The sequence below is a fragment of the Echinops telfairi genome, unplaced genomic scaffold, assembly GCF_000313985.2.
Source record: "Echinops telfairi isolate 266 unplaced genomic scaffold, ASM31398v2 ScPeMD7_4;HRSCAF=17, whole genome shotgun sequence".
Classification (NCBI taxonomy): Eukaryota; Metazoa; Chordata; class Mammalia; order Afrosoricida; family Tenrecidae; genus Echinops; species Echinops telfairi.
Window position 1 is genome coordinate 38,150,095 of NW_022103900.1, and position 13,906 is coordinate 38,164,000.

At 37.8% G+C, this 13,906-nt stretch overlaps 1 protein-coding gene across 2 annotated transcripts in view; it reads left to right on the forward strand.

Annotated features, from left to right (window-relative positions):
• The window catches only part of CNTNAP5 (contactin associated protein family member 5), a 1,132,484-nt gene that overhangs the window by 930,991 nt on the left and 187,587 nt on the right, over positions 1-13,906 (forward strand). For both annotated transcript variants that reach the window (XM_030887885.2, XM_045299024.1), the window contains one exon: positions 3,684-3,840. In XM_030887885.2, coding sequence (XP_030743745.1) covers positions 3,684-3,840 — 157 coding nt within the window. The remainder of the gene's footprint in view (positions 1-3,683; positions 3,841-13,906) is intronic.

The window sequence follows — 13,906 nt, forward strand, 5'->3', positions numbered from 1 at the left end:
GAACCAAGTAGGAGGTCTAGCACTATCTGACCTAAAACCTACTACAGAGCTACAGTAGTCAAACAGCTTGGTACTGGTACTATGAGAGATACACAGACCAGTGGATCAGAACTGAAAACCCAGCCATACATGCATCAGCAATGAATCCTCAATAAAGGACCTAGAAATATCCCATGGGCAGAGACAACCTCTTCAACAAACATGTTAGACAAACTGGATTTCCATATGCAGAAGAATGAAACAAGACCCATATCTCTCCTCATTGCAAAAACAAACTCAATATCCATTAAAGACCGACATGTAAACCCCAAAGCTATTAAGATCATCAATGAGAAAGCTAGAACAAACTTAAGGGTCCTACCGCAGGCCATTTATAGACTTCCGGGTACAATAATACAACAGAAGACAAGATAGGTGATGTATGCACATCATAAGACCATCAGGAGAGTACATGAGAGCCCACAGAATGGGACTTTTTTTTTTTTTTTACCAACAACACAGCAGACAAGGGTTTAATTACCCAAATATACAGAACTCTACAACAACTTAATAAGAAAATAACAAATGATCCAATTAAGAAATGAGAAAAAGACATGAACAAACAGTTCACTAAAAATGAAGTACAAATGGCTTGTGGGTTTTGGTTTTTGTCGTTGTAATATGACCATCAAATTAAACCAGAGTCATTAATAACCTGTGGGCAAGCAGATGGATTCTGGGCTCCCACTTAACTCTAGCCCCAGTCCAAGAACAGTTAGTTCTTATGACATGGCCCTGCTCGATGCTCGCCATCATGAAATGGTCAGAGCAGATAAGGATACTACAGTAAACTGTGGTGAAGAAAGCAGACGGTACCAGGCTATCGATCAGACTAGTGGCTGGGGTCTTAAAGACTTGTATTCAAACAAGCAGCCGTTTAAGTGAGGCATCAACTAAATCCACACTGAAGAAGAAGCACCCCAGCCCGTGTGATCCAGTTAACAATAACAAAATCCAAATGTGACGAAGGGGAAAGTATCAGAATTTGAATTGAGAACACCCAATCTGTAGAAGGCTCTGGAGGACAGTGGGAGCCCCAAACCCATGTGTAGACTATTTAGTCAGATGAAGCCAATGGCAGATCCCCTCTAGTCACAGGCAAGGGACTCAAACATCTTTACTAAGAGACGGAGATTTTGGTAAATTTGATTATGATGGATCAAACCTGGTCTAATATGATACCTGGTCAGTTGACCTCTCTCGACCCAATCTGAACTTACTTTTGGTTTACCACAACACAAATTTCTTGTCTGGCCTTTGAAATATTGTTGGTGGTCAATTCTTTCTCACTCATTTCTATCTTTATATTATCATTTTCTTCTTGCCGTTTTGTTTTTGTTTCTTAATGTTTCTATCAGGTTTCCCAGCCTGTAAAGCACTGGGAGTAGATGCATAGAGACAATAACTGATGCAATGGTTTATCAGATCTGTGGAGGGGAGCTGGGTGGGGAGAGAGGGAATTTTGGGAGCACAAAATGAATATGGGAGGGGTAAGGGGAGAAGGAGAACTGGAACTGATTTTGATGATGTATATACAACTCTTTTTTAAAGTAATTTAATCATGGAAGTGTATGATATGTGCATATTATATCCAGTAAACAACAACAACAACAAACAGCCAATGGTTACCATGGGTGAAGGAAAAGAATTATGCATAGTGGGCATTAAGTTTATATTAATAGTGGTAGAATCATTTGGAAAAGAATATCAATAATGATTGTACAAAAAGAAGAGTATAATCAATGGCATTTTATTATACAAGCAGAAGTCATGGAATTGGGTAATGGTTTATTGTGTATATATTTTTCCACAGTTAGAAAAAAATATTTAAAAATAACAGTGAGTACTTGGAAGAAGAAAATGTTCTAGGATTGAATGTGGTGATAATTTACAACTCTTCTTGATATGACTGAATTATTGAATTGTATGACATGTGGATGAAGTGCTAATAAAGCTGTTCAGAAAAATTTTTAAAGGATATACAGTTTCAAAATCCCCAGGAGCTTGTCTACTCTGTCCCCTCGGGCCACGGGGAAAGGGAATGAACTCGATGGTGTGCGTTTGAGTTCTCACCAATGCTTTCAGTGTGGCTTGGACCTCTGCCTTCAATTGTGTCAGTTCTTGAAATCATATACCACCTCCTGAAATGATTGAATTTGGACAATTTCTTTTGGATCCTGTGGCTCTATGTATTCCTTCCATCTTATTTTGATATTTCTTCCATTATTCAATATTTTACCAATAGAATTCTTCAATATTGAAACCTGATATTTCATTGTTTTTTTCTTCAGTTCTTGCACCTTTGGAAGTACTGGGCATCTCCTTCCCCTTTGACCTTCAAACTGGAAGTTTGAGAGCATTTTATTATAAGGTGTTACTTTGTCACCTTGAGCTGCCTTTTGAAATGTCCTGTTTAGCTCTTTTATTTGATCATTTCATCCTTTCATTTTAGCAAACTTTTAGCAAGTTTCAGACTCTCCAATAGCATCTATTTTTGTCTTTTCCTTTCCTTATTTCCTGTGTTTTGAATGACCTTTAATTTTTCCAGGTATGATCATTAATAGTAAATGTGTCAAATACATTCTTGAGATGTATATAAGTTCAGGTGGGATATATTACTGGTCATATTCTTACTCTTGTGGACTTACGTAAATTTTCTTCAGCTTCTATTTAAATTTGTATATGAGCAATTGGTCTAGCCTCTCTTTGTTCTAAATGATGATAGTTTCTCACTCATCTCTTTCCACAGAATAAATCAATTTTATCCCTTTGCATTCTTGTAAGGTCCATGTACAGTTGCTTTTTATGCTGGTAAAAAGAAGTTATTTAAAATGAATACATTGTTGGTTACTTGAAATTCTATTATGTGGTGTCCATAGTCATTTCTATTATCAAGTCCATATTTGCCAATGACTCATTTTTCTTTTTTCTAACGTTTGCACTCAAATCACTAGTAGTTTTAAGTCCATCTTGATTGCGTGTTTGAGCCACTTCAGACGGCATAAATTGGTGGAATTCTTCAACTGCTTGATCAGCTCTGATAATTGCTGCTCTAATAAGCATTGCAGTCTGCGTCTCTGCTTCTGAACATTACGATTAATCAACGCTCAACTCTGTAAATACACTTCCTGAAAGTTTGTTTTTAAGGAAATGTGTACATAAAATACATATATATATATATATACACATATGCAATGAAATGTATGTGTGTGTGTGTATTTATACATACTAGTATAACTCTTTTCTATGTGGGAGCCATGCTTTTCCATTTGCAGCCACTTTCAGCGGAGGCTTGCACGCTGTTACATTCTGGAACAGGTTTCAGTAGAGCTTTCATAGTAAGACAGACTGGGAACAATGGATTGACTGATTGAGACAATAAAAGCCATGCGCATCACAGCAGTTCAATCCCCACTCGATCATGGGGATTGTACCGCACTGGGCAGTGTTTGGTTCTCTCATGGAGGAGGTGCCTTGATTTAGGAACAACTCATTAGCAGCTAATAAAGCAGAGAATGAGAGAGAGGGGGAAAAAGAGAAAGAGATCTTAAGTGTGTGTGTGTGTGTGTGTGTGTGTGTGTGTGTGTGTCCCTCTGTGAGGTTCAGACTTACCACACTGACTTGTGAACTGTCTTGTCTTTCAGATGGAACACCATTTACATGGTGGATTGGCCGGTCTAATGAAAAGCACTCTTACTGGGGAGGTTCTCTTCCTGGAGTTCAGCAGTGTGAGTGTGGCCTTGATGAGAGTTGCCTGGACATCCAATACTTTTGCAACTGTGATGCTGACAAGGATGAATGGTAATGGGAACCGCAATGTTTCTGTGGTTGTGCTCTGCTTCTCAAGTTCAGCGAAGCATGATGTTTCTCCAAAGAGAGATAGACTTGGATGAGACATTGAGTATGGATTAGAGCTCCCTGATAGTTGTGGTTTTTTAACTTAAAAAAATGACCAATTCTGATATGCATATTATATATGATATATATATATGATATACATAATGGCTGTGACTGAGATTTTTAATGTGAAGGCAAGGTATCTCCTAACTATTTCCTCATATTTTGGAGACTCCATTTTACACAGCAAATGGAAGATAAATACTATTGAGCTTTGTGATTAAGCCAGTGTTTATATAACGCAAGAAATAGATTTTTAGGGTATGTATACAAGGGTGTGTAATTTTGCAGACTGCTTATTATCACATTTCACCATGTAGTTTTAAACACTGGCCTTCTCTTTTATGACCTATAAAACATAGCAAAGGAAGTTTATATCTATGTTTATGGCATATCTATTTAAATCTCAAAATAATCTTTTAATTACTCATATTTTTTCACTTCTGAATTTTAAGGTTGGGAATGTAAATTACAGATAAAATAAATAAATTTCCCAAGGTCATACATGTCTACTAAGTGGCATATACATTTAAACTCGGGCATATCTAGGATCATACATCTTATATCAAGTTACTTTTCTAAAATAAGGTTAAACTTGCTATGTCCATTACATCTGTTTTCCCTTTGTTTTCCAAGTGAACTCCATGTTATTCAGTAGAGTCATCCTGAAAATGCACACAGATTATTTCCAAAATCACCTCTTCTTATCTTAAGCTAATCAGAGCTTCATGAATCACAGAGCCCTTTATATGCTGTTTTAACTATATTTTCTATGCAATTTGAAAGGCTTCAACAAATACTGTACTCCTGCTTAAAACTCATTGCCACCGAGTTAATTCTGATTCACAATCACCATTCAGGATAGAGTAGAATTTCCTCTAGGTTATGGATCTTTACAGGAGTGGAAAGTATCAATTTTCTTCTGCAGGGCAACTCTGGTTTCAAACTGATGACCTATGACAGTTACCTGTCCAACATGTAAGCACTACAGCACCTGTGTCCTCTTAGCAATGGTTGCCTATTTCACATTTTACTTTTCATGCCCTTTCCAACCAGAAAAAGGCTCCATCTTTCTATAGCATTTTCTATGGCAAATGATCTCTCTTAGATTATCAGGACTTATCTTTCAAGGTTGGTATTGCAGAAAGCAAGAGAAAATAATTGAGCTCTCCTTGGTAATGATGGCTACTTCCCTGTAGGTGATGGCTACGTCACCACCCTGACCAACGCATGGTGAAGTCCAAGTGATAGAAGGAAGGAAAGTTGTTTCTATCATTCTCTGGGAAGCATGGACGTCAAACTTTTATATATTCTAAGTTCCATGCACCATCATAATAAAATCCATATATCTGTGATAAATTATTTCGAAATCCACTGTGTTACAGGAGCAATTATATAAACTACTCTATCTGACATTTAGTCATTCATCACATGCTTACCAAGTGCTTCTTGATGGCAGACAGCCATTCTGTATGCATCACAGTTCCTGCCCTGAGAAGTCTGCAAACAGTGGAAAAGCAACACGAGTCAGTTAGCATCTTACCTCACATGCACTGGAATATTCCTGATACCTTTTATACTCTAGCTCATGTAAATATCCTGGATGTCTTGAAGGTGGTTTTATTAGCTTCCTTCCCACAAACAGAAAACCGAGATGTGAATGGTGCATTAAGGTTACCATTAAATCCAAGGATCTGCTTATTGATGACATCAACCCCACACCCATTGCCATCAAGCTGATTCTGAAACATACTGACCTTAGAAAGGATTCGTAGCCTCATCTTTTCCCCATGGAGTATCTGGTGGGCTTAAACCACAAACCGTGCAGTTAGCTGCCCAACACCACACCCATATGACCAATGAGAAGATTTTGAAGAATCATGACCAACCAGTGATGATACAAGAAACACATCTCTGAAGGCCATGCACATCACCCTAATGTCTTATTTATGTTATTTTGTTGTTGTTTGTCCTTAGTCAGGCTTTCCAGGGAGCCTTGAGCATCTCAGATGCCTCTGGAAAGTGACAATATTTGCTCCGTTTGAATAAACCTCTATGTAACTTAATAACCTATTACAATATACTTAAATTACATTGGGCCTTACCTGATTTGCTCTAGACCTCTACTTCTGAGATCTTTTGGTTCAGTATTGTTCAAATGTCTATCACTCAGTAAGATGCTGAGACAGCTCAAATCTGGAATCACGAAAGATAGGAAGGGATTACCTTGAGCATGCTAAGGCTCTATCCTTTATTACAAATAATATTGCACAATTACTGATGGCTGAATTACATTATTCGTGAAACTGTTTATGGGTTTCTTTCACTGTTTATGGACTTTCAAAAGTGCATTTGTCCCCAAACAAAAAAAGAATTATGATGGATTTATTAAAACGAGATTTTTCACGTTTTATTCCTGAATTCACACAAGTATCTAGCAATATAATGAAGGCTAGTATTTTGTGTTGAGGATAAGGATGCGTGGCACTTGACTGCCCTACACACATAAACAGCTGAGTAGATTCATGAATACCCACTACAGTCAAGTCCATTCAGATTTATAGTGACTTGGTCACTATCGACAGAGTAGAACTTCACCCTGCACTTTCTGAGCTTGAAAATCCTTATGGAACCAGATAGATTTGTCTTTCCCCCAATTGAATGAATAAATGAGAATAATTTCCTTATCCTCCCTTCCAGGCCAAATAAACACCCCACGTGTTCATTAGTGCCAGTGGTTCTGTTCGCTGGATATAAACTGTACATCGGAGGGGCCTTCACACTGGTGTGGTGACACTTAGGTTTCTGTGTTTCTCTGTAGGGTGCTCTAGACAGAGTCGTTTCTGGTGAGAAGTCTAACGAGACCAGCAACACTTTCTAACTAAGAGGGATAGTGCATGCCAAATGGAAGAAAAGAGTTAGAACCAGAGGCTAAGGATTTAAAACCTAATTGTGTAGACTTTTATAAAGAATAAAATAGTAGATATTGTGTCAAAGGTAATATCGAGATTGTTTATGTTGTTGTTGCTTTTTATTTTCCTTTGTTTTGTTTTTCGTTTTTTATTCAATCCTGCCAGTGGTCTATCATCTGTTGGGGAAAAACACCTCATTTAAGAAAGTTAAGACCACTGAGTTTTGGGAAGCAAAACAGTGCTATGAGGTACTCATTTTTTGCTTGCCTATTTATCACTGAATTTATGAAATTACCCATGTAAAAGTAGATTTTCCTCTGATTTGAATGTTAGATAACTACTTACCTATTTTCTCTGCTCTGTAGTTTTTCTTGCTTACCCAGTTTAGGTGATTCTACTAACTATGGTTAAGAAATAGAATGCTAGAGGAGAAGGGACTCCAGCCCAGCAGTCACCCCATAGGCAAGAGCTGTGGCAGATTTCTTCTGTAAAGACTGGAGCTGCAGAATCCCGTTGGGGCAGTCCAGCAGGGTTACTATGAGTCAAGTTGACTGTGATCATATGATTGACTATATTTAATATTTGCATCCATATATTTTCTATTATATTTTAAAGGTTTAAGGATTTTAAAATTGCAAATAAATATATTCCGATGTAATCTTATTGTAAAAAACAATCAGCTGCCTCAGGAAAGTTTAAATAACAAAAATAGATGTTTTCTCCTTACAGGCACTTAGAACCTCTTACTTCTACCACACAGACAAAAAGGATTCTTAGAGCTACTGTTTGATGTGTAGAATATTCTACATTCATATACCATATTTGTAGATATGGACATTTATTAATTTTAGTAAACAAGGGCTCATTTAAAATATATTGTCACACAACTTGCTTTTATTCTATTTTCATACACCTTGCAGTGGTATATGCATACATATATACCATTACCTAACCATTAAGGTAAGGCATCCCTCCATTTTATTGCATCTGTAGACTAGTTGTATCATAATTTATTCTTCCATCATTTATGACAGACATTTGGATTCTCCATTATATTATAAATTATTCACTATTAGAAACAATGCTACAGTGAATAGTGTTCCATCCTTATTTGTGTTTTTGGTGCATATTTTGATTATAATAGTGTCATGCATAGAATTACATCCCTCAAATGTGACAACTTGTCTAGGCCATGACTTTCACTGATTTGACAGTTAGGTAATGATGTAGTTTGACAGCATCCACGTAATGATGGGATCAGATGTAATTACCTTCCTTCCATTTGAAATGTGTTATAAATTCTGACTTCTCTGTGCTAATAAAATAGGATTGCATTATACTAATAATGAATCAATTATGTTTGTTGTGTTAATGAAGCAGGTTTAGGGTGGGTGGATTGCAACACCCTCATTCAAGTTAGATCCCTCATCTGACCTAAGGACTGTGTCTGGGGTGTTGCTGTATCAGCCTTTATCTTAGGAATGATAAAAGGAGAGAGAACCAGGCAGAAAAGGAAGAACCTGACTACCATCAAGAAAGAAGAAGCAAGAATGGAACCAATCCTTTGCATCTAGGGTTCCTGTACTGAGAACATCCTAGACCCAAGAAAATATTGATGCCAAGACCTATAGAGATGTCTAAGGAATGTTAGCCCCACAAACGTTGAAAATATACAAGGACCTTCCCCCAGAACTGACAGGAAGAGAGATCCTTCACCTGAAGCAGGTGCTTAGGGTGCCTGGACACCTAGCCTTAACTAATTCTACATTTCTTTTAGGTAAGGGCATTCACTTGTGAAGTTTCTTTCATTACAGTCCTAGCAAAGTAGGACTTAGGCACATCACAGGTATCCACAGGAGAATCTGGACAAAGTAAGACGGGGAGACATGGCAACACCCCTTTTGCTGAGAACTGGCTAGAATCCTTAAGCCAGATGCAGCTGTGCACACAACGCAATGGGAAGTCAGACTCACTGTGTTCTATTTCACAGTTTTCCTTTTTATATTAATCATTTAAGTGGGGACTCTTAACAATCTTATGACCTTTTCATGCCAAAAACAAAGGTGCTGCCAGCAAAAATTCTGATTGTTTTGTAGATTTTAATCATAACACATGTATAAGCTCATGGAAATTTTGAAAAAAAAAATTAAGAGGCATATCTATAAAGAAGATAGGACTACTCAAATTTTAAATGACAAAGTCTCTAAGCTTTGAATAATTGCAGAAACATGGGAATTTCTTTGTAGTTTGCTCCTTTCACTACTGTGAGTTATCAATGCAGCATCAAAGAGGGTGTAAAGAGGAGCGGATACCAAGGGTTCAAGTAGAAAGAAAACATTTTGGAAATGTTGATAGTAACATATGTACAAGAGTGTTTAATGCAATTGAATGATGGATTGTCCACATGAACCTCTAAATAATATGAGGGTAAATAAAAAATATATATTGTTACAAAACCATTGAGACCTCTATTAAACAAAAACAACACAATCTGAAGATATTGCTTCTGAGCATATTCTCCATCTGTATATACTCTTTCTGAAAGTGGCACTTTCTTCTCTCAAACCCTTTCCCGAATAACTCTGTGTCCTATGAATTACACCAAAACAGCAGTTTTCACATCCTCTGAAGACACAAATTTTATTCTTTTAAAGTAATCTTCGAGTTTGGGGATGAAAAGAAAATCTGAAGGCAGCAAATTAAGGACTGTGGGGTGAATGGTGTTTGGCTTCCCAAAGGTATTCTTTTAGGAATTGTTATGATGGGGGGAAAAATCCTTCTGTGAGCATTTTCTGGCTTTTCACTTCCAATGCAGTTTTCAGTTTCTTAAAATGTCTTCATGTTAATCCTCATGATTATCTTCTGTCATTCAAATAAATCTGTGAAGATAATCTCTTTGGGAATCCTCTCCAAAAATCAGTTGCCATAAATTTCTTAATGGACATTTCTTCCCGGAATTAATTGGTCCTGTAGATTCTCTTGGAAACCACTGTATTTTGAAGGCCCCATACTGATACTACAGCAAATATATTATGGAGAGGACTTGCCTGCAGCCATCCATAAATCACATAGATAGGTTTAAATATGTTTTGTTTGGAGTAAACTCTTGTATGTGTAAACTGAGATGCTCGTATTATTATTGTTTTTACTTATTGTTGATGGAATGATGAGATGCTGTATTTGTCACTAACTACCTGCTGATGAAGATCAAGTATTGCATTCCTCAGTATGGATTACAAGTCAATGTAATTAAAATCCAAATACTCACCACTGGATCAATAGGCAACATTGTGATAAACAGATAAAAGATTCAAGTTGTCAAGAATTATGTCTTGCTTGGATCCACAATCAATACTCATGAAAGAAACAATCAAGAAATCAAACAACACATTGCATTGGGTCCATCTGCTGAATAAGACCTCTTTAACGTGTTGAAAAGCAAAGATATTACTTTGAGAACTAATGTGTGCCTGCCCCAAGTCATGGCATTTTCTATGCATGTGAAAGTTGGACATTGAATAAATAATACCAGATAAAAATCGATGTGTTTGAATTTGGATGCTAGCAGAAAATATTGAAAGTTTCATGGAGTGCTGAAAGAACACTCAACTCTGTCTTGAAGAAGTCCAGCCAGAATGCATAGAGGCAAAGATGGCAAGACATTGTCTCACCACTTTGGACATGTTGTCAGAAGAGACCAGTCCCTGGAGAAGAACATCATGATTGGTAGAGTAGAGGGGCAGTGGTAAAAGAGGAAGACCTTCAATAAGAGGGATTGACACAGTGGCTGCAACCATGTGCTCAAACATCACAGTTGTGAGCATGGCGCAGGCCTGGGCCGGGTGTTGTTCTGTATATGTAGGGTTGTGATGAGTTGGAAACAACTTGACAGCCCCTGTCAACAACAACAACATAGAGATGAAAAGTTTAGTCTCTCTAAGCTTCAGGTTGCCGTTTTATTAAAAAAATAATCTGTGAAATATCATAGGCTGGGTTACCTATAGAAGTATGATAGGGAGGTCAGATAATGGGCAACTGACTTGTGCCCTGTGGAGACTCATGAATCTCCATAACCAGAGGTCACATGATAACAAGCTAAGCGTAGGATCCAGAGCAAGCCACTAACCTTTGTCAGAACCCCCATATACATATTGGAGGGAGACCACAGCTCGGAGGAAACTCTGCTTCAAACTGATCAGCTGATCATATGCTAGTCATCATTATATAAGCACATTATTACATAACTACCAAAGCACAGAGAATTACCGCACAGTCTTAACCGCCACAGGAAGACTGTAGGAGATATTATAAGCAGTTGGTTCTTAAGCAAATTTTAAGGCAACAATTTCAGATACATATTTTTTCCATTTCACAACACTTAAAACAACATCTAGGAACAGCATTAATTTGTAAAATTCAGTTAATAGTTAAGAAAAGCATTAAAACATATGAAGGGGCTTTAAAAAGTTCAGGGAAAATGGAATGAAAAGATAGTAGAATTTTTCCATGGATATTTTGAAACTCCTACATATGTGCAATGAAATAAATAAGTAACATCAAACTCTGGTTGGAGTAACAAAATAACAGTGAGGTCCCTTTTAAATGTTTACTAGTATAAATTAACATATAATTGATGGATGTTCCCTTTATAAAAATAAACCAAGGGATTGTTTATCAATGTGTAACTGAAGAGATTTTTGACCTTCCAGAATGACTATCAAGGTGACCCATGTTTATTCTCAGAGAATTCTGGTCTGAAAAATGATTGCAAATTAGTTAACTAAACCAGCCCATTGGGTTGTACCACGTGTGGAGAATACTCGTATGAACAGAATTAGAATAGTCGGCCCAGGACCTACCAGGGTCAGCACAAGGATTCAGTGCCAGGTGTTATTTCAAAGCTGTCCAGAGAGAATGGAGAAATGTGAGAGCTTCTTTTGAAGGAGCAAGACTAGGACCATACTTACCAGCAAACACTTTGGTGTTCAAATTCTGGCCTCTTCATTTGCAAAGGTTTTACACTGATAAGTTGCACCTTGAGTCTGTTTCCTCTTCTGCACATTGCAGAGCTGTGCAGCCTATAATTTTGTTGACTGTCCTGAAGATTAGGAATCAGACAGAAAGTGCTATTTCAACACAACCACGGCCCGGAAAAGGCAAACGACAGCGTCCATACTCAGCTACTAAGAGGCTGGATGTTCAGCACAGCCTAAGGGCCCTCACTAGATCCTAAACATTTCTGTTACAAACTCTAAAGTGTCTATCATTTTGTTATTCCTGCTTGAAAGAGCTCTTCACCCTAAGAAGCAATTGTGGCTTTAAATAGCATTATATTGTCCATTCTACTATGTTAGATATTTTGGAATTTAGAATTTAGAACTAAGAAGTAGAAATTTCATGAATGGTTTTTTGCAATGAAGTATAAATCGAGATACACATTTTGTGAATAAGTTTCTGATAGTAATATGGAGAAGAGAAAAATGTAGGAAAAACTGAAAGACTTCAAGTGGGGAGGCAGTTCAGGGAACCATCACCAAGCCCGGACAGAGATTATAAGTGTTCAAAATACAGCCGGAAAATGGAGATTGATATAGACAGTGGTGATTCAATGGTCAAATTATCATTTAGCATGCAGGAGACCAGGTTTCTCATTTCAGCCAGTGAACGACTTCATTTTCATTCACCACTCAATGGCTCTGTGACTGCTTTTGTGTTGTTATGATGCTGAACAGGTTCCAGCAGGATCTAGACTAAGGCAGACTAAGAAGACAACCTTGACAATTGATTCCCAAAACTCAGCAGGTGAAAAAATTGAGAGATTGCAAAGGCTTTATTTGTAACCCATCGTGGGAATAGGTAAGGCAGCGTTTTGTGCCTGTGTGCATGGGGTCACCACAGAAGCTAGTTAATGACAGCTAACAAAAAGAAGAACAGCATAAGGCAACTGAATGGGTACCTGTCTTCCATAGAATGTGTAATTAATGCAATTCATTATTCAAGAATGAGAGAAGAAAGTTAAAAGGAGGAGAGAAATTAGATCACTCACAGGGTGAAAGAGGGTAAATCATTTACAGTTATAAATAACAGAGATAGACAAGAGTGCCTATCTGGAGAGAAAAGTGAACAGCATAGATTTGGGGCTGTGTTAGTCTCAGTTGACTAGAGAAACAAATTCATTGACACTCATATATGTTTAAGAGAGAACTTTATATCAAAGAATAATTGTATGTTAAGAAAACATCCCAGCCCAGTCCAGATCAAGTCCATAAGTCTGATATTAGCTATGTGTCCGATACCAGTCTGTAAATTCCTCTTCAGGCTCAAGCAACACATGTAATGACGCACATAATGCAGGAAGATCACAGGTTAATGGGTGGAAAGTCTTGTGGATCCAGTGACTGTGGAAGCATCTCAGCACTGGTGTGGGTCTCTAAGTGGCTCCTCCATGTCCAGGGCTCTGGCTCCATTAGCTTAGCTCCACGTGGATTGTTAACAGATATGTCTCCAAAGGAGAGAGTGTGTCTCACCTCCAGGGAGGAAGACAGGAGTTCCAAGAATCCTCAGGAGAATATCATGCCCACATAGAGGCTTCATTGACTATAACCTGATTGACAAGCTAGACTCCACCCCTTCACAAGTTGACAGTAGATTGTGTAACTGCCACAGGGCTGTTTGACATACTTGGTCTTCTCAAGCTGTCCTTTTTTTTTTTAAATCATTTTATTGGGGGCTCGAACAGCTCTTATCACAATCCATCCATTCATCCATTGTGTCAAGCACATTCGTACATATGTTGCCATCATCATTTTCAAAACATTTTCTTTCTACTTGAGCCCTTAGTATCAGCTCATTTCCCCTCCCCTAACCGGCCCTCTTGAATCCTTGATAATTTATTTAAAAAAATTTTTTCATGTCTTACACTAAGTGCTTACACCCATTTTTCTGTTGTCCATCCCCCTGGGAGGGGGTTATATGTAGATCATTGTGATTGGATCCTCCTTTCTCCCCCTACGTTCCCCTTTCCCTCCTGGTATTGCTACTCTCATTATTGGTCCTGA